Here is a 20124-nt window from a genome sequence, read left to right on the forward strand (position 1 = left end):
AGGAGAGAAATGCAGCAAGCTATTATGGGCCTCCATATACCTTGAAACCTGAACCAAGTGCTCTCTCGGAAATTTTCATGTCCTTTTTTGTAATGGAATGAGCAGAAATTTCAGACTTACAAACCACACCACTACTTCAGCCACTCATAAATTTGTAACCTTGAGCCAGTGAGCACAACCTTTCCTCCAGAGTAGAGATGATAATACCTACCTTAGAGGTTATACTAAAGATGGATTGAGGAAATGTATGTTTAAGCCCTTTGAAGACTTCACAGATGCCAAGTCAGAAATACTCATATTAAGCTTTATGGAGCCCTCCCTCTGAGGTACTCTTCTAAGCATGCATTTACAGCCATTTACCTAATCCTCAAAATAAATTTATGAGGTAGGTACTATTGTATCTCCATGTTAATAGTGAGGAAAGTGAGACAGAGATGCTATTTAATTTGGTCGAAGTCCTAACTGGGAAGTTGAAGAACTTCAATTTAAGAAGAAGCCACACTCTAATCAACTACTCTTAAAACTACTAACATTAGTCAATTTTATTTTTTCCTTCCCTGCAATAAACATGTATCGTTATATTCTCTTGATATCTAATGATGAGCTCTTCTTTGAGCTACCTGTGCCTAGAAGTTATAAAAGCAGAGGCTGAGTTATTTACCAGTTAGAAGGGGAAAATGTGTGAGGGCTATATAAAAAGAAGGCTCCTTTTTATTTTAAGATAAAGAAACACAAGAAGAATAGATTCCATTTTTAAATATCTGTGATCTGGTGCAGCGACTTGAAATTTAAGGACTGTGCATCTCATGATTAAAAACTTTTGAGTTTGCACCTTTAATATATTTTTAAATAAATTATATATTTATATATGCTATTGTGCAAATAAACTTTATAAAACACACAAAAATAAAACAGAAAGATAGATGAAACAAAATATATGTAAAAGCAGAATTCAAATTATTTCCTTTGTACATTCTGAAGAAGCTTACCCATGACTAGTTTAGCAGAGGGAATCCCAGGCAGGAGTTGTAAACTGGAGGACCTCAGAGGACAATATGACCTGCCAGAAGCATTTAGTCTGTAAGAGTGTTGGACAATTATCTAAACACTAGGCAGTCTCATGTGGAAATTTGGATTTCTACTATATTCTGGAAAATCAGAAAACTCAGTAATACTGGTTTTCATTCCCACATGACAACCTTGACAGAAGTCAAATACTGGGCTGGTTTCTTCAGACAAACCCTGCACTTCACAGTTTGTCCGTATTGAGCCTTTAGACAAATTCACTTTTTTCTTTTGGAACCTCTGATGTAGAGAAATGAAGTTCCAATCCCTGTTCTACATGATCTATATTCAGCGTAATTTGGAACAATTCCATGTGAATAATTTCTTCAATTTACAAAGAAACTGAGAACATCATTTTTCAGTAAGAAAAAATGCTCTGGTGTGCTCACAGGCCACTAATACCTCATCCAGTTTCTTTACTTACTGGGAGATTGCAAAGAAGAACAAAGGAATTAAAATGAAATTCATCCAAATGCTTCCAAAGACAGATGTGGTAAAAAAAAATGATGGGTTAAAAAAAATTTAAAAAAAAAGAAAGATGGGTTATCCTTAGTCTTACATGACATAGTTAAGTCAATCTCTTGTCCCTCTACTAAAAAGGAATTTGTGTTTTGATGATAGATTTTTCTACTTAATTCTGTTAGACAAATGTCCATTGAAATTTTCATGTAGGATACTAACAGCTGGTTTAACATCTTAAATTGTTGCAAAAGCTTACTCTTTATAATTGAACTATTCTATACATAAGATAAATTTAGTGAGTTAAACTGATTGGCATTTGATTCACTCACAGGGTCTCAATTTTAAAGATGTGGTTCTGGTGTCATTAGTATGTTAAGTTCTCAACTTACTTGCTTACAAAGTAAATAACAGAAAAGATGACTTTCCTTAGAGACTTGTCTGCAAATTCATGTAGATAAGTTCCAGCACATTAAACAAGTATGTTATTTTGTTAAAGGACAGTGTGGCACAGGTAATTAACTATGAAGTCATTAAGCCTTTTCTATGCTGTGACAGTTGTGTTTACCTATAACAGATTAATGAACTTGTCAAATGTTCCTTTTTTCCTCTTGTTATTTCAGATCAGCCTTGAGTGGAATTTGACTGAAGATGTTCCAACAGTTTTATCTCTGGAAATGGTTAGCTTCAGGGATTATCTTTTGCTGTTTCTTCACAGTCTGCTTGGGCCAACATGATGATGGTAAGGATGCTTTTACTTTGACCTTTAGAGTTAGCCAGAATTTCAGTGGAATGTGAAACACACCATAGAAATGAGTAATGCTAATTTGTAGTTCATTTTTAAAGGTTGGTGACTCTGTACAATAATTTTCCTTAATTAAAATAAACTTACAAAAGTAGCATTCGATGCACTTTGTTTTTTAATAAGGATTGAAGTATGGTAGAAAATCCAGTGCTAGGCCTCTCAATGAACATTCACTTATACTCACTAAACAAATGCTTAATTATTATTTAAAAAATTCAATTCTATTTGCTAATCGTTGAACAAACACAAACAGTAGCCTTAGATAAAGCTTAGGAATGTAAAAGATACCAACATTTCCGATGAGAAAAAAAATCTCTGACGGGGTCAAAAGTAGATGCCATAAGTGATTTTAGTGTTAGCACTTTAATTGGGGATTGCATTATTTCATCCCCCACTATTTTATTTAGAAAGAGTGAAAAAAATGTAAAAAACTTGGCATTAGATTTTCTAAGTCATTTCTTAATACTAAATCAGTCAGTTGAGAAAGATATATTCGTCATCAAGCTCTGTAGGGACCATTTAACATGTTATATCTGCAGTGGCCCAAATGTGCCTGTCTTAGATATTTCAATATTGGAGGAATCTGTCTTTGAGTACTACATAATGAAAGTGTGGAGTATATGTGTATATTATATATATACTACATAATGAAAGTATATATGTAATAATTGTTTAAGAGAAGAAAAATGGATAAATTTTCCCACCCTAGAAGTTGACTATTCAAGAAAAATGAGTTTGTTCTTTTATTATTTATTTATTTATTACTTTTTATTATTTTTACTCAACATTTGTTCAGCATTCAGGGTACACAGGCAAACAACCATCTCCTCACCCTTGTTGCCATGTTCCCTAGTTGCTCTTACAGGCAACAAAGACTGTGAATTTTGTGTGTGTGTGCTTTGTTTGGCTAAACTGAATGATCTGAAGATAGATGGATTAATTTGACTTTTTCCCAAACAGTGTTCAAATTGTGTACATATTAAGACATTCTCAGTCCTCCATAGTTAGGATATCATGCCTCTTTGGGGATTTGCAGAATAATTTACAATAGCAGCTATTTCATAAAGTCAACAGCCTAAACCCTTGAAAAGTTCTGCTAATTAGCACAGTGTTTACTTCAAGTGCATCTGAATTTAATGTTCATGTCATTGCCATTTATGTAGCTTGTGAATCTCCAGTCTAACAACAAATTTAAAAGGGCAGTAAGAAATAAATAATGTAACTGCTACTTTGAAGCAAAAATAAAAATCAGTGGAACTTTAAAGAGCATGACTTTAAATTAAAAGAATGCATTTTAAATCATACCCCAAGAATAGATGACAAATCAGTGTGTTGGTATTTCTTTATGCCATAAGGCATTCTATTTGTATTCATATTTAGTGTTCACACTGAGAGGGAAGGATTCACTGTCATTGCTCACATTAGACTTTCACAAACCCTGTACTTTTTAGCAATGCAATTTAGGTTATCAGAGGAAATCACTCCTGGTTTAACCTGTAACGCTATAAATTAGTTTCTTTAATAAGCTCATTACAGCTCTTTGTCTCTCTAAATGTGCTTGTATAGATAGCCACCAAAATAAGATTATCAGGTCACTGTTGGCCATCAAGTAGTTACTTTCTGAAGCACAGTGCAACTTCACAACTGCCAAGTTACATTTTATAGTGAGGCTGCCCCCTCACTGCGCTCATGGAAGACCTCCTTCCAGCCACAGTTAGAAAGCCTTTTCAGTTCTCTCCTGGAGATAGGTTGCTCAGTACTTAGGAAGACTGAAGGGACTGGAGCTGTGGCAAAGAAACAAAAATTTTCTGTAGTTTTTATAGAGATTTCTTAACTTTATATGCTTTTCAGCATTCCTTCCATACTTGCATCCTCCAACAAGCGTGCCCGCAGAGGTAATAACACATTCCCCTAGGTTGCCCTCAGGTCTTTACTTCTCTCTGGTCTCCTTCAATTAGGGACTCTGACGTCACTTTTATTCTATTGTTCATGAAAATGGTTTTCATAGTTACTATTTTTTTTAAATCCGTATAAAAGTTGAGCCCACATTATGCAGGAATTAAATCAAGAGTAAGCAAAGCATGGCTAAAACACAAAATAACACTTAACTGGAATATGTGATATGAATTTCTTGAAACAATTTTTTTATCCAAATGCTTGGGGATGCAGGTATGTGTTAGATTGAAAGAAGACAATGGTGAGAATCATAATCATGATAGAAATATGAGAAAAAAAGGAAAAATAAAAGCAGTTTTGTCATAGGTAATCCACTGGTTGGATTAGCCCATTTGATAGTTGACACTGATTTCCATAGATAGTTAGAAGCTTCAGATAGAGGAAAATGAAGGAGAAAAAATTGAAACTACCCTAAGGCTATTAGTATAACAGTTTAGGTCACTGTTATGTTAAAACGTAGAATTCTCCTGGACTTGCAATTAAAAAGTTTCCTGTGTTTTTCTATGCATTTCCTTGCTTAGGCATAAGGCAGTTGGAAGGGAAAAATACTGTTTATTCAATAAAAATTTTAACCTGAAATGAAATATTCTAGTATTACCCAAATGTGTGAATCTGCTTGTAAGAAAAGTATATTACATAATTGTTATTTTCAATATTTTACAACTAATTTTTTTACTGGGAACTTGGGCTAAATTTTGAGTCTTTTGATATTTCTCATTCAAATTGCTGGGGTAAGGTTTTAGGTTCAGTAATATAATTTGCAGATGGTCTATTCCTTAATGAGCATTTCATTTGTTTGATGACTACATATTTAAGCACACATTAATAACAGATTTCTAGTATGATATTACATTTTAAAAGTCAGAATTTGGCTAACCGATAGAATATTGGAAAACATAATTGATTTGTAGTTGATAGTAGGTACCCTCTTCCCAATAAGAGAGCATTAGGACTGATATTTTAGCTTATAGTTTAATGCATTATCAATCCTGACAACTTTATTGGAATGGGAACATGTGCCCTGATCCCACATTGAGTGTGGGAGCCTGAAAAGGAGGTGCCATGGGAAGCAGAGGAAGCAAGGCTATCTGATAAATTGTATGTTGTGTGGGATAAAAGATATAAAGAACATATTCCTTGTTCTACCATATTATTCGCAGTGAGGTAAAGAAACCAAGTTGTCCACAGGGTTTGTGTTTTTGTTTATTTTGTTTTGATTTTGAGTTCATGAATGATTGATAAATGGGAAGCAAAGGGAGGAAGAAAGGAAAATGTCATATAGTTAAGGGGTATGTTTTATTTTCATTTTTTATTATTTCCTCTGCATTTTCAAATTGCCATATTGAGTAGCTATTACTTCCATAAGCAGATAGGAGAAGTATTTATTTAAAACAACAACAATGTATCATAACATTATAACTAACTTGGAACCAGAGTGTTAAGAGTATTAGAGGAGTTTTAAAAGGGTATGTGTGTGTTAGAGAGAGAGAGATTCCCTTGTGTGTGCAGATCATGAAAGCCAATATCAGTTTTTTTAAAGAAAGGGCTCTCCCTGGCTGCTCAGGCATTCAGCCTGGAAGGCAAAAATCTTTCCTCTTGCCCTTGAGCTATTATGTAAACTAGCATATATCTATGATGTGAATGGAACCCTTATATAGCGCACAACCAGAACAACTTTCTGAAAGGATCCTGTATATAAGCTCAGAAAGTCACAAAACTTCCTTAGGCTCAGTTTCCTTATTAATGATAACACTCTGAAACTCAGTTTTATGCAGTTTCACACAGTACCTGACATATGATCAAGGTTCACTAAAATTGCTTTTTATCTTTATTGCTATTATTACTTCTAATTATAAATAATTATGCTTCTTTTTATAAATTTATGTACAAAGTACAATGAGTACTTTGTGCTCTTGTGCACTATATGTACGTTCTTTCTTTATATCTCTCCAAATTTACTAAACATCTTGAAGATTTAACTTTGTTACATTATATTTTATTCTTAAAAGTATTAATGACTGTATTCTTTCCTTGGAGAGTTTACTGATTCAAATGAAACTATAAGTGAAGTTTGAGGAACATTTCCAGGTGTATTTTCATGCTTGTTAGGTAATCTATTAATCCATGGAAGGTCAGTGATGAGACAGACATGTCAATCAATTAAGGGGATAGTCATGTTATAAGGTCTGAGACTAAAATCTTCTGAGGTCTGACACTAAAGCCTGCAAACTTCATTTTTAGCAAGTGCATCCAGAGGTCATAAAGTAGAATGCCACTGGGTTAATACTAATTAAACTTAAAAGAGAGAGACATGCAAATTACAATGCTAATAATAGCATTATAAGGAAAATATAACTGCCCAATGAGCTGAAACACTTGTGTTTCCAAGAAAGATGTTTCCCCCTTTAGATACCTTAAGAAGAAATAGTTATGTAAACTTAACAGCTCTGTGAGAAGAGTTAAATGATCTTAATGGTTCATGTGTCCAGACTATGACGGACTGTCACATAGGGCACCGTTATAGCAATATCCTTGCCTCATGGACTGCAATACTTTATTTGTGGGACACTCATGGTCTCCCCAGGATCATGCTGGAAATGTTTGTAAAATTTCTTATTTTTTGAGTTTATTTCAAAGCTTAGTGCAGGTCATCTACCTCTTGTTAACATTATATTTCTCTGAACATAGTACAATGCAGTAGTTTCTTTTGAGTCTGTTTTAGTTATAATTAAAGGTGATTATTGGAGACTATACCTAAGTAATTTTCAATGAACTTAATTGTCTCTGAAACTTCTCAATCCTTCATTTAAATATGATTTCTTAAGGCAGCACACATCAAGAGATATAGAGCAATATACATGTACACACTCATACATAATAGATAACACACATTTTAGACAAACATAAAACCACCTACAGCATATATTTTATGTAAATTTTAATCTTAATATAATATGGACATCTTTCCTTGTCTACCCCTTTCACTTATTCCATCTTACAGAGTGTATTTTTATTCTGAGAGGTTAAATTCAAGTTTTAAGAGTAACTTTGTTGTTTTCCCTACAGGCTGATTTAAAATCCTGAGTATTTGTCTTTTTTTTTTTTCTTGAAGCTTTATAAGCTATTAGATTTATATAAACTGTCTAGATTATATTATTATGGAAGATTTAGAATGGTATGACAAGAAAGAGCACCTTCAATGCTTACTCCAGTAAAACTTTCCTAAACATTCTAAATTTCATCTCCAGATGAAAGCTTGGCTGTGTCCTCATTTTTAGATTGTATCCACACTTGAATTTCCTGTTTCCTCTTTCCCAAAGGTGAGTAATCTTGTGGATCCTGTAGCCCCATAATGGATTTGTTTCAGAGCAAAGGTTTGAAAAAGCATATGTCTTTTCTTGTTTTGGCAACAAGAAGTTTTTTTTTCACTTTTCTAGGCTCTGACCTTGGGCCTAGAAGGATTACTTCAGTAGCTTTTGTGTACTCTACTAATAGGCTCCTGTAAAGCCTATCTGTACACCCTGGAAGGCCAGAGAGCTAGAGTCCAAAAAGTAAATAAATAAACTGAGAAACAGAAGACCAATTATTGTACTTAGAAGATTCTCTCTCTGCTAACACACCCACACCCATATCCCCCAAAACATTTATTTCCAAGGTAACTTAGAATACCTAAGTACTGATATTTCAGATACTCTCATTTGTCCCGTTGAGATAGGGAAAGAAGTAAAAGGTCTAATTCACTATCCAAGTGATACAATACAATTAATGATAACTAGTAAGGTGGATGCTTCCCTCTCTGGTTCTAACAACCTAACATTTTTGAACCCCTTGAAAATAAAAATGCTCCTATCCTAATTGTGTGAAAAGGCAGAATTCCTTTTAAATGTTTTTAATAGAAATTGGAATTGAGCAAAAATGTAATTGTAATCTTGCCTGGCTCTGAGTCATCAATGAATTATACAACTCATAATAGAATCGCTTTTCTTAGTTGGATCTTTTCCTTTTAGATCTCTGTGCTTGTTACCACCACTTCTTCACCAATTCCCTTAAGCTCTGCAATTTGGGTTTTCTCACATCCGTACTGATACTGCACTCTCTAAGGTCTCCAATGACTACTTTCTTGGAGAAATCTTATAATTTTCTAGCGTTTCAGCAAACAACATTATTGATCTACTTTTCTTGCAACTTTCTTTTCCTCAGTGTTTCTTTGAACTGACTTTTCTGATTGTCTATATATCAGACATCATCTTGCTGGTGAATATTCTACTTTTTTCTATTCTGTGATTTTGAAATTGCCCACTCTTGTTTATATTACCATAAGGAGTCATTCTATAATGAGCCAATTTGGATATTTTCTGACAATAAAACAAGGTCATCTCCTTGGTCATGTTCTATTTTCTCTAACTTCCCTTTCACAGTGCTTTCATCTAACTGCATATCCACTGCACATACTATCACTTTTTCTCTAGTCCACATTTTCACTTTTCTATAGAACATCTATTTGGTTTGCATTTTATTGAATATCAACTCCAGGAAAGATATTAGGGAAACAAAAATGAGGCAGTTGCTTCATTCAAGTATAAAAATGAGGTATATAGTCAGTACAATGTAATTTATATAATAATAGAATTATGTATAGCATATGTGTTTTGGGAGGATACAAATGGAAAACCTGCTAAAGAATTTGGTGTGGAAAAAGTTGGAAAATGTTTGTAGGATGATTTTGATTTTTCAAGGTAGGGAACTGGAAATTTCAGAAAAACTGAAGAATACTCAATTGGTGTTCTGATTTAAGATGTACACAGATATCTCTGTGTAGAACTGAGGATTGCATATGCTGTTTTATGACATTGTTCAGGGAAGGTTAGGTATTAAAGTATCCAAAGGTAACAAAACAACATGCACTTGGTTGTGTTCACCATCTATCCAAGGCTTACTTATAATTTCATCTCCTTCATAGAACTCCAGTTAACAGCATCTCTCTCATTCTCCGATTCTTAAAAGCTATTTGTTCATTGCTTGTAGTTCTCAGTTTTTGTAATGAATTGTGTCTAATGCTTTCTTATATACTATTAAGAAGTGTTCCTACAATTTCACAGACATCATTTCTACATGTTCAACAAGTTTCTTGAAATCATAAATTATATTGATATGTATTTTATGTGTAAACAGCCTCTCTTTACAATAAGCACTAACATTCATTTAGCATTTATTAACAAAGCCCTTCATATAGATTATTTTATTTAATCTTCACAAGAACTCCATGAGGTCCTTGTGATTGTCATAATGATCACATACCATTGCACTACTATTATGCGTCAGATATAGATCAGGAAACTACAGAGGCACAGAAGGGTTAAGTTGCTTTCCCAGTGTGATATTACTCCCACTATTGAGTGGCAAAGCTGAAACCAACCCATTATCTCAGCTCTACATGCAATAATCACGTGCTGTGCTATTATATTATGACATCAAAATCTTAACCTTTCCTGAAGATTTTACTCAAATTCTACTTATTCCTTGATACTAAATTATTCATTATTCTTTGATGTTGTTACTAATGATATTCATTCAGAATTAAGTGCGGAGAGGTTGGTAAAAGGGTACAAACGTCTAGTTTTAAGATGAATAAGTTCGGGAGATCTAATGTACAACATGGTGACTATAATTAATAATACTGTATTGTGTATTGTATACTTGAAATTTGCTGAGAGAGTAGATCTTAAGTGTTCTCACCACGTTAAAAAAAAAAAAAAAAAAAAGGAACTCTGTGAGGTGATGGATATGTTAATTAACCTGGTTGTGGCAATCATTTTACAATGTGTAAAGTATCAAGCCATATACTGTGCACCTTAAATATGTACAGTTTTTGTTTGTCAGTTAGACCTCAATGAAGCTGGAAAAAATTAATATCCACCTTCCCTTTTATATTATGTCATATAATGTTTGTTTTTATGTTTAGATTATAAATTCCTGAAGACAGAGACTTTCTAATTTACTTTTGTTTCCCTCAGCACCTGGCAGAATGACCCAGTTAGTGGTTATTTAAATAAGTAAGCCTTGTATAAAGAAAAATAGAATTGAGAGATGAAGTGTGTTTTTTAACAATATAGTAGCAAGTAGGTAAGCTTTGAGGATAGTAGTTGGAGTTCAAACAGCAATTCAAAAACATATTTAGTGAGAGTTTGATTTATACGATACTGCTCAACATTAACATAGGGACCAAAGCAATCAATAAATTACCTGTGCTACGGACGTATTACACACAGCATCCTTTTTAGCATACTGCAGGAAAACAGAGTGTAGGTAAATTATATATAAATTTTTTTTTTTTTAGAAACTCAATATTTATCCCATTATAGGGCAGCATTTAGAAAAGTCTTTGTAGAAAACTCAAATTGAATTATCCTCTCTTCAGGTATGTTTTCTGTCTTTTTCTGATTATTAGCTGCTGTTCTGGGCATTTTGTTCAAAATTCTGGTGGATCACACTGCAGCAATTGTTCCTAACATCAGCCGCTCTGTTCAAGATACTAATCTTCCCTAACTCTTGTAGGATCCTATACTGCCCCTCAGGGCTGCTCAATTAGACTGTTCACTGATGACTGTTCAGCTACTCTGAGTTTATTAAGTGTCTTTATTGAATGGTTGGACTACTGATGAGAGCTGTTCAGGCTTAGACTTAGATAATGTGTGAAAAGGACAATACTAACTCAGTCATCAATATTTTATGTGGTTATATCCAGGATTTGGCCATTGTTGGTCTGCCGGATACCTAGAATGCAATTCTAATGGTATCCACATAGGGGGAAAACTACAGCATTTTAAGGTAACATGAATAATACATTATGCTGATTATTTTTATTCATTCATTCTTCAGGTACAGTAACATATGTGATGTCTATTATGTACACATAAATTTTCTAACAATTATAGCTAATATTTATTGAGTTATTTCTATGTGCCAAATAGCTTACATATAGTACACACTCTCCTCTACTCACATTGTATATTTATACATAATACACATGATATATGTATCATTGCATTTCAGTTACACAACCTTACATAGTTTTATACAAATATTTTTAAGTGGCCACTAGGTGTCAAGCCTTGTTCTATGTATATAGCAAACAACAAAATAGACAAAAAAAATCCTTATTTTTATGGGGTTTGCTTTACATTGGAGGGAGACAGAAAATAATCCAAATCACTAAGAAAATTATGTAGTATGTTAGTATGTGAAAGGGGTTATATCAAAAATAAAGCAGGGAAAAGGGATACTTAGGGGAATACAATTTTAAATAGGAAAGTATGGGAAGAACTTACTGAGAAGTACCCTTGGAGCAAAGTTTCAAAGAGGATTATGGGAAATCTATGTAGATTCCTAGAAGAGCATTGAAAACAGAGGGAACACTGAGTGAAAGGGACTTGAGATGGGGACATGCCTAATGTGTTTGAGGAACACAATTGCAAGCAAGCTATGGTGGGTGAAATGTTGAGCAGAGTGAGGGAGAGGGGACAGAGATAAGATCAGAGGGGTAGGATGGGTGGAGGCAGATTGCACAGGCCTTGTGGGCAATTGTAAGGACATTGTCTTTTTCTCTGAGTGAGAAGGAAAGCTACTGGAGTGTTTCAAGCAGAGGAGTGAAATGATTTCACACAAGATTTAACAAAATTTCTTTGACCCTTATGTTGCGAATCATCAGTTAAGTTCAAGGTGACCAGTGAGAAATGTATTAACAATATTCCAGGCAGAAAATAAAGATAGCTTAGCCCTGGTTTTCATGACAGAAGTGGTAAAAATTGTTGACTGTGAATGCATTTTCAAGGTATAACCAACAGAGTTTGCTGGTGTGTTGGATATAGAGAAGACGAAAAAGATAGCATTTAAAGTTTGATATCAATATATTTGGTCAAACCATCAGGAGAGACTGAATGACTGACCTCATCAAAGGAATAAATGTGGCTAGAAATGAGCCATAAAAACATTGATCAGACAGTCCAGGAAAATGAGGTAGAACCATCATTTTAGATGAGAAAGAATATTAATATATAAAGACAGTTAACGAGAAGAAAACCAGGAAAGAGTGGTTTACTAAAAGCCAAAGGAAGAAGACATCTAAAGGAGAAAGTGATCAGCTGTGTCAAGTCTGATCAAGTAAGGTGAAGTATGAGAACTGATTATCGAATTAGCAATGTGGTGCTCATTCGTGGCGTTGACAGGAATAGTTTGGTGCAATATTGAAGGCGAAAGTTTGGAGTGGTTTTAAGAGAGAGTGGAGGAAGAAGAAATGCAGGGAGTTTGAAGGTATATAGTTTCTTTTTTCCTTTCTTTTTTTTTTCTTTCTTCTTCTCATTTTAATAGGGTGGCAGTAGTAATAGGGAACTAGGAGTAAGTTTCAAGAACACATGCCCCACCTCAGGTCCTAGTGATATAAGGATATGATGAAACAACGACCACCCCTGTGAGGCCCTGAGAGACCTACAGAAAAATAGCATCTTCTGGGAAGACCCAGATTTCTAGTAGAGCAAGAAGAAAGGAATGTTCAGCAAAGTATGTATTATCTTATTTAATCTATTTAATCTTCAGTAAAACCCCATGAGATAAATTCTATTATTATTCCTGTTTTCCAGAGAAGAAACTGAAGCTTTAAAGATATCAAGCTATCTTGCTTAATGTCACACAGCTCCTGTGTCTAAGAGCCATGATCCTAGCTCAGGCAGCCTGGCTCAAGCTGCCATACTCTTAACCACTGTATTTTATAGCCTTAGTACAAAGTGCTACAGGACTCATGAAAGTACAATAATATGGACCCTAATCCATGGAACCTTAGGAGAATGATGGAAACTTTGATCAATTTCTATTATATGTTCATTTATTCAATATATCTTTATTAGCATTTACCGTATGCCAGTTTTGTGCTAAATTTGGGGGTTGAAAATATGACTAAGATACATTTCTTGACCTCATGAATGTTACTGCCTAGTTCATATGAAACATCAGCAAAAGGGATTACAAGTATAAATTAATGTACTGTATACAATTGTGAGAGGCTGAAGTTAAAAGAATGGCATTTATGCTGCCTGCCTAGAAGTGTGCTAAAGTCTGTATCAATTGTAGTTAGTGGAAGAAAGATTTGTAGGATGAGATACTTTGAGCTACTTGGAAAATGAATGAGGAGCTATGATAGATTTAAATCTGATACATATAAATTCATATGTACAGTCAAAGCAAAAGGGAACATGAGAGGATTAATAGATGATAAAGCATTGGTAGTATGTGGATATGAAAGATTATCTATGGCACAATAGTTAAAGCATGAGCTTTGGAATGAGACCTTGTTCAAATCCTTGAAAAATCAGTATATGATTTTTGATAAGTTATATAATCTCTCTATGACTTAGATCTCCATCTGTTAAAGAAGGATAATAGCAACTCTGATTTGATTGCTATTAGGATTAACTGATGGTATGTATGTCAGTTGTTTAGCATGCTTTCTAGCATATAGGAAATGATAAAAACATATTTTTGGTATATTATAATAATTATTACTATTTTCAAATTAAAGTAAGATAGACAATGTTACATCATCATTAATCAATATTTCTTTAGGTTTCCTTTATCTGAAAACATTTACACAAACACACACACAGAGCCCACACACACAATCACACACTGTATACTAAACTGACAACTTCTTAGAAAAATCACTATACCTTCTACATACTTATTTCTGCGTACTATAATTCTTTGTATGATTTTCTGCCCACTTAGCCTGTGAAATTTTCAGCTGCATTTATTAATGGTGTCTGGCATAGAAAAGAAGCTCAGTAACCGTTTGGAATCTATACCTTTTCCATTTTCTCCTGTCTCTTATTTTCTCTACCTCCTTCAAGTTTTTCTCAACTTATATTAGTTTCATTTTTTTTTTACAAAGGAACTTCCTTTAATTCCTTCTTCTTTCTCTTTCTTCACTTATATGTGGATGCTTCTCTTATCACTTTATTCTTCTCATTTTTCAATATGTTTCATCACCCAACTCCGTCTTTCTTTCTAATTTTATCTCTCTCTCCTGTTTCTTTGTCTTGTCTTCTCTCTGTCTCTCTGCCTCTCAACACTTGCTCAACTTTTGTTATCTTTCTGCCTCGCTTTAGCTAACTTAAATTCTAGAAAGCACAATAAACATATTCTTGGCTCTAGTTACTTCATATTTCTAACTGATGGGTCTACTTTTAAAAAGTAAGCTTAACTGGACTTTTAGCCTCCCTGGTTATAGAAGAGAATTGGGATAGTATTGTAGAAAAAAGGAAAAAAATTTCAAGAGTGCATTTTCATTCTCATTAATATAAAAATTACCAGAATGCACACACATGTTTTAAAACCTCTAAAGCTTCCTTCTATTATCAGATGAGGAACATTTTAAAGGAGATGCCATCTGATTTCCTTCCCAATGATAGTGAACTTGGAAAAAAATTTCAGTTTATTCTCTAAATTTCTAAGATTGAAATTCAAACTAAGATCTTTGTTAGAGATCATTTATTAAATGTCAATTCCATGGGAGTTCTTTTGAATATACAAAGTGAGATATATTCCCAGAAAAGAAAACTAGAAGGAATATCGTCCAATGATATTCAAGCCTCAACTTAGACTATTCTTTAAAAACACAATTTAATGTGGCTAATTCCAGAATGATTTAGTTAGCTAGTCTGTGTTCTCATAATATTCTGTGAATGCCACTTTGACAGCTTTATGAGTTTTCATGTCTATGTCCATAACTATGTTGTAAAATATTTAAAGGATGTGTTAGTTTTTTATTGCTGTTGTAACAAATCACCACAAAATATGTGGCATAAAACAACACAACTTTATTCTTATAGTTCTGCATGACACAAATCTCATTGACCTAAGATCAAGGTGTGGACAAGGCTGTGTTTTTTTTCCTGAGGTCTAAGGGAGAATACATTTTCTTGTCTTTCTATCTTCTAGAAACTGCCCACTTTCCTTGGCTCATGGTCTTTCCTTCACCTTTAAAATTAGTAACAGTCAGATGAGTTCTTCTTACAGCACATCACTCTCACTTCTTGCATAATCACATTTCCCTCTGACTCTAAATTATTCTGCTTTAGGCTTCCATTTTTTAAGGACCCTAAATAATCTGGATAATCCAGGATAATCTCTTTATCTTAAAGTCAGCTGATGAGCTAACAATTTTATTTGAAATATTAATTGTCCCTTGTCATGTAGTATAATATATTCATAGGTTCTGAGAATTGAGATGTGGGAATCTTTGGGGAGCTATTATTCTGTTTATCCCAAGGGGTATAGTAAATTATCTGGTGGGTGTCATGAGCTCAATAAATATGATATTGAAACAATCAAGTTTCAGGACATATTTAGCCTGGTTTTTTTTCAGCACCATGGACAGCACAGGGAATATTAAATTTTTGAATGTCTGAAGCAGATGAGGACCTGGTATGTGGACAACGTCTAGGTTTACTTGACTAATAAGTTTAGTACAAGAATCTCTTATTAAAGAAGTCCTTTAAAGTTTTTCTTTTTATGTAAGAGATGAGGAAACTCTGTGCCAGATAGTGGGAGTAAATTTCTCTTCAGCTTGTTGGTAGAATAGCTGAAGTTTATGTCCTCTCAAATTTTAGCCCTGCCATTCCTGGGATAGCCTTTTCACAAAATAATCTTATATAAGTGGTCTCACTTATTGATCCTCTGCTCTCAAAGTAGCATCACAGTCTTACAGTTGTCAGGAAGTACTGTGTGTCTTTGATACACGTCTTGAATAGGAGTAGGATAGGCAGAGGCATATAAGACAGAAGGAAGAAAAATAGCACAAAGGAGGGCTTCCCTGGTGGTGCAGTGGTTGAGAGTCCGCCTGCCGATGCAGAGGACACGGGTTCATGCCCTGGTCCGGGAAGATCCCACATGCCACCGAGCGGCTAGGCCCGTGAGCCATGGCCGCTGAGCCTGTGCATCCGGAGCCTGTGCTCCACAAGGGAGAGGCCACAACAGTGAGAGGCCCGCGTATCGAAAAAAAAAAAAAAAAAATAGCAGATGCTATGACATTAAGTTTTGAAAGACTTTTATATACTTGGGAGGGTCACAGTTTAATGAAGTCCTCATGTTTTACCATCAGTATGTCTCAATATAGCCATGGTTTATTTTTTACATGATTTTGGATAAAACAAACAGAAACATACATAGCCCTGTTTCCTAATATTAGAAAACAATAGGACTATAACATTTGTGGACTTAAGTTTCTTATTACCAAGTTATACAACTGAGGGCTTTAAAAATATTACATTGTATAGATTTGGACCTCTTTGTATCTTTCTGTCATTCCAGTTATTAATTCTAAAAAGTTGAATAGTGATGCTAGGCTGTAACCTGGCAACCTTACCCAGGTTCATCTATCAGATTTACTCTTTTCCCTCTTCTTCCTGTTTTGTACATTTCAAAACATTTCACTGTGTAAAAATCTTTCAGCACACTGTACACACTGTATTTTTTACCACATGTGACTCCTTGATAATATGTGGTTAAGATATCGTCATGATTTGCCAACATTATTCATAACATAAATTTCAGATCCCGAGGGAAAATGTGATATATCCAAATTAAACGCAATTTAGTTATACTGTGTGCAGAAAAGAGACCTGAGACTGCTGTCCTTGAAAAGTTCTGCTTATAAGGATGACCTTGTCTGGCATCTGAAAGAGTGATTACCTCTGGGTGTGGAGAGGTAGGGGAATGAGAAACTAGAGAGGTGTGTGCAGATGCAGCTTAATTGGTAATACTGTAGTTCTTGGATTAGGCAAATTGGTAATGTTTATTATATTATATAAATAAAAACCCTTTAAGAAAAGCACCATTAACTTGCTAATGATGATAGAGTATAATAAACTATTTATGATTAGTTTAATAAAGTACCTTTAAGACCCAATTAAAAATGCTAACAATGGGGGAAAAGGGCTATGGAAACAGATTAGTATTTGATTCTTAGAATTACTGGTTTAATGACTTTATGTCAATTAACTTTATCTCTTTGAGCTTCAGTTTCCCTGTTTCACAAATGTTAGTAATGACTCTCTCAAAATCTTTTTTCCAGAGAGGTTAATCATTAGATCTATTACCAAATATTTCTTGTTCTTAGAGGTACAATAGAGGATTGCACTTCTGTGAGGTTTTTGTTTTTTAAGTGATGCACAACTATGTTATTTGTGATTTAAAATGAAGTTATGCAGGCCACCTCTGAATGAAAACTTTAAGAGCCAGTGTATAATTCACCACATTTTCTTCTCTCTGCTGAGTGCGTCATTATTCACCACTGCCAACCTGCTTTCCTGAGCAGGTATGCTAAGAGAATCATTTGGACATGGTGAATGACCAAGAATATATACATTTTTTTGTCTTAAGCCTCATATTTTTTATTTGTTACCACAACATACCTTTTCCTATTCTAACTAATAAAACTTTTATTAAATGAGATATAATATGTGATTTCAAATAATAGTACTTATATTTAAATGAATTCTACCTGTGTAACAGAGCTGTGACAGAATACCACATAGAATGGGTAAATTTTGGTGAGAGAAAGATTAGAAAATTTCCCAGTATATGGAGATATATATGTTTCAGAATGATAAATCCAGAGACATTAAACATAAACTTCTCACTGTTTTTTGCCTGGAACTGTTTCTTATTACTTGAATTGTTAAACGAAAGCTCAGCTAAATAAGTATAGTTTTACATGAATTTCTTAAATAATTGCTTTCATTCCAGCTTTGCCTTCCCTATGAATCAGAGAAGCAAGTCCTGGAATGATTTATTTCTTTATAAGATCATTTTTATGTATTTTAAAAACAGGCAAAACTAAATAGTTTATTGTTTAGGCACACATGTGATTGACTGATAGATTTTAGCTAGGAAAAGATAATTGTAAAATTCTGGTGAATGATTACATCTACCCATGAGTTCAGTGGTGAGTTCATGGCTGGAAATCTCTCTCTGCTTAAAGAGGCACATACACTTAGGAGTCCACTTTAAAAAAAATTCTCTGTTTTGGGCTTCTTATCGAAAGTAGTGATGCAAGGTATTATACGGTATTTTAGGAGTGTAGAGAAGAATGAACTGCAGTTTTATAATTGTAAAGAAGCCTAATCATGTGTCTTTTCTATTTCACTAAAGTTCAAATGTTTGTTTTGGTATATCAACAGCTGAAGCAGTTGGGAATTGTCATATATGCAAAAGCATCTTTCAAATTAACTGTCTTAATTACCAAAGTTAAAACCAAACATATAAATTTTCTTTTTAGTCTCTTTTCCTGTTTTTAATTTTGATTTCCATTCTCCTCATCTTCTTTTAAGAAACTTTATGGAGCCCTAGCTCATACACTGAGAACACAGCCATCTCTTATATTAATGGATAAATAATTCTCCATTTTCCAAATGAAATTGTATATTTTTGGATAAAATGAAATAATTCCAGGGACTTATATAACCTTTAAGAAGTAAAGTTAGTAAAATATTCTTTATTTTCCATAGCTATAACAAAGTGGAACTGCTGTTGACATCTGTGAAGGAACATTTTGAGATTTTAATTGTTTACATTTTTTTTATTTTGCTATTTGACAGAGCATATAAATAGCATTCTTAAGTATAGAAACGGTGTCCAGGTCTCATAGTTTCCTTTGCAAAAAATTCCATTCTCTTGAAATGCAGTATTGTTTTTGTCCTAGATAACAAATGTTGCTCCTGACACAAATGTCTATGAGTGAGGAGCCCTCATGAATTAATCTTAGTCATTTGGCTGTGGACATCAGGACAGTAAAAGTGTGGAAGGGATCTGTGATTCTGAGGAATGGCTCTCAGAGCAGGAGACAGATGCATGGCTGGTGTGTGAGTGTCTTGGAATATCAGAGGATGCATGGACTCATGGATTGTCTGGCTGTTTGCTTTTAAATTTTCATAAACTCTCTCTACATGCCTAAACTCTTTTTTGTGATTTAGATTCAGTTTTTCTTTATTGTCGAGACATCTCCTCACAGTGAATATATTCATTAGCCTTGGGCGAGAGACATAATTGATTTATATATAATTCTTATTTTCTAAAACCTTGGAGATCACAGAGACTCCAAGGAGTCTAAACTCAGGCTGCAGTCAGATAAGCAGAGCTTCTCATGGGGTTGTAATTTTATCTCTACAAGTGAGAATATACTTTTCATTCTCTGCTTCCTGTTCAATATTCCCATTAGTGAGAGTACAGGCCATCTAGTGCCTATCCTAGTTGACCTGTAAGTATACACACCTCCCCCAAAAAACTGTATTAATATTTTTTCTTGGAACTTAACAGACCAAATCCTTTTGAGGCGGGATCCAGGTCTAATTTTAGAATCTGTGGCTTATTTTTGGATTTGGAAATTTCAGCTAAGTGTAATAAACCTGTGACTACTCTCCTTTTGATCTGGTTTTGGGGCAGCCCCTTAAATGCCTGTCTGAGAAAGCTCAACACTGCTGGAAGAATTTATTGTTTGTTCCAGCCAAAACCTGACTAAAGGTGCCTGACCTATCTCTTCTTAGAGCATTTACTTTACAAAACATGCAATTGTAAATACTTTTCTGTCCCTTTGAGATACATCTTCTACAACCTAGGAAGATCATTCTCAAGGACCCTTTGAAATTTGATCATCAAGAAAGATAGTGGGGGGCTTCCCTGGTGGCGCGGTGGTTGCGCGTCTGCTTGCCAATGCAGGGGAACCGGGTTCGCGCCCCGGTCTGGGAGGATCCCACGTGCCGCGGAGCGGCTGGGCCCGTGAGCCATGGCCG

General features: G+C 34.4%; 1 protein-coding gene across 16 annotated transcripts in view; it reads left to right on the forward strand.

Annotated features, from left to right (window-relative positions):
• The first annotated feature begins 2175 nt into the window (after positions 1-2175).
• PCDH15 (protocadherin related 15) overlaps positions 2176-20124 on the forward strand; it is a 699366-nt gene continuing 681417 nt past the window's right edge. For all 16 annotated transcript variants that reach the window (XM_024121304.2, XM_055081163.1, XM_024121303.2 and 13 more), the window contains exon 1: positions 2176-2266. In XM_024121304.2, the coding sequence (XP_023977072.1) occupies positions 2176-2266 (91 nt within the window). The remainder of the gene's footprint in view (positions 2267-20124) is intronic.

Source organism: Physeter macrocephalus, chromosome 20, assembly GCF_002837175.3.
Source record: "Physeter macrocephalus isolate SW-GA chromosome 20, ASM283717v5, whole genome shotgun sequence".
Taxonomy (NCBI): Eukaryota; Metazoa; Chordata; class Mammalia; order Artiodactyla; family Physeteridae; genus Physeter; species Physeter macrocephalus.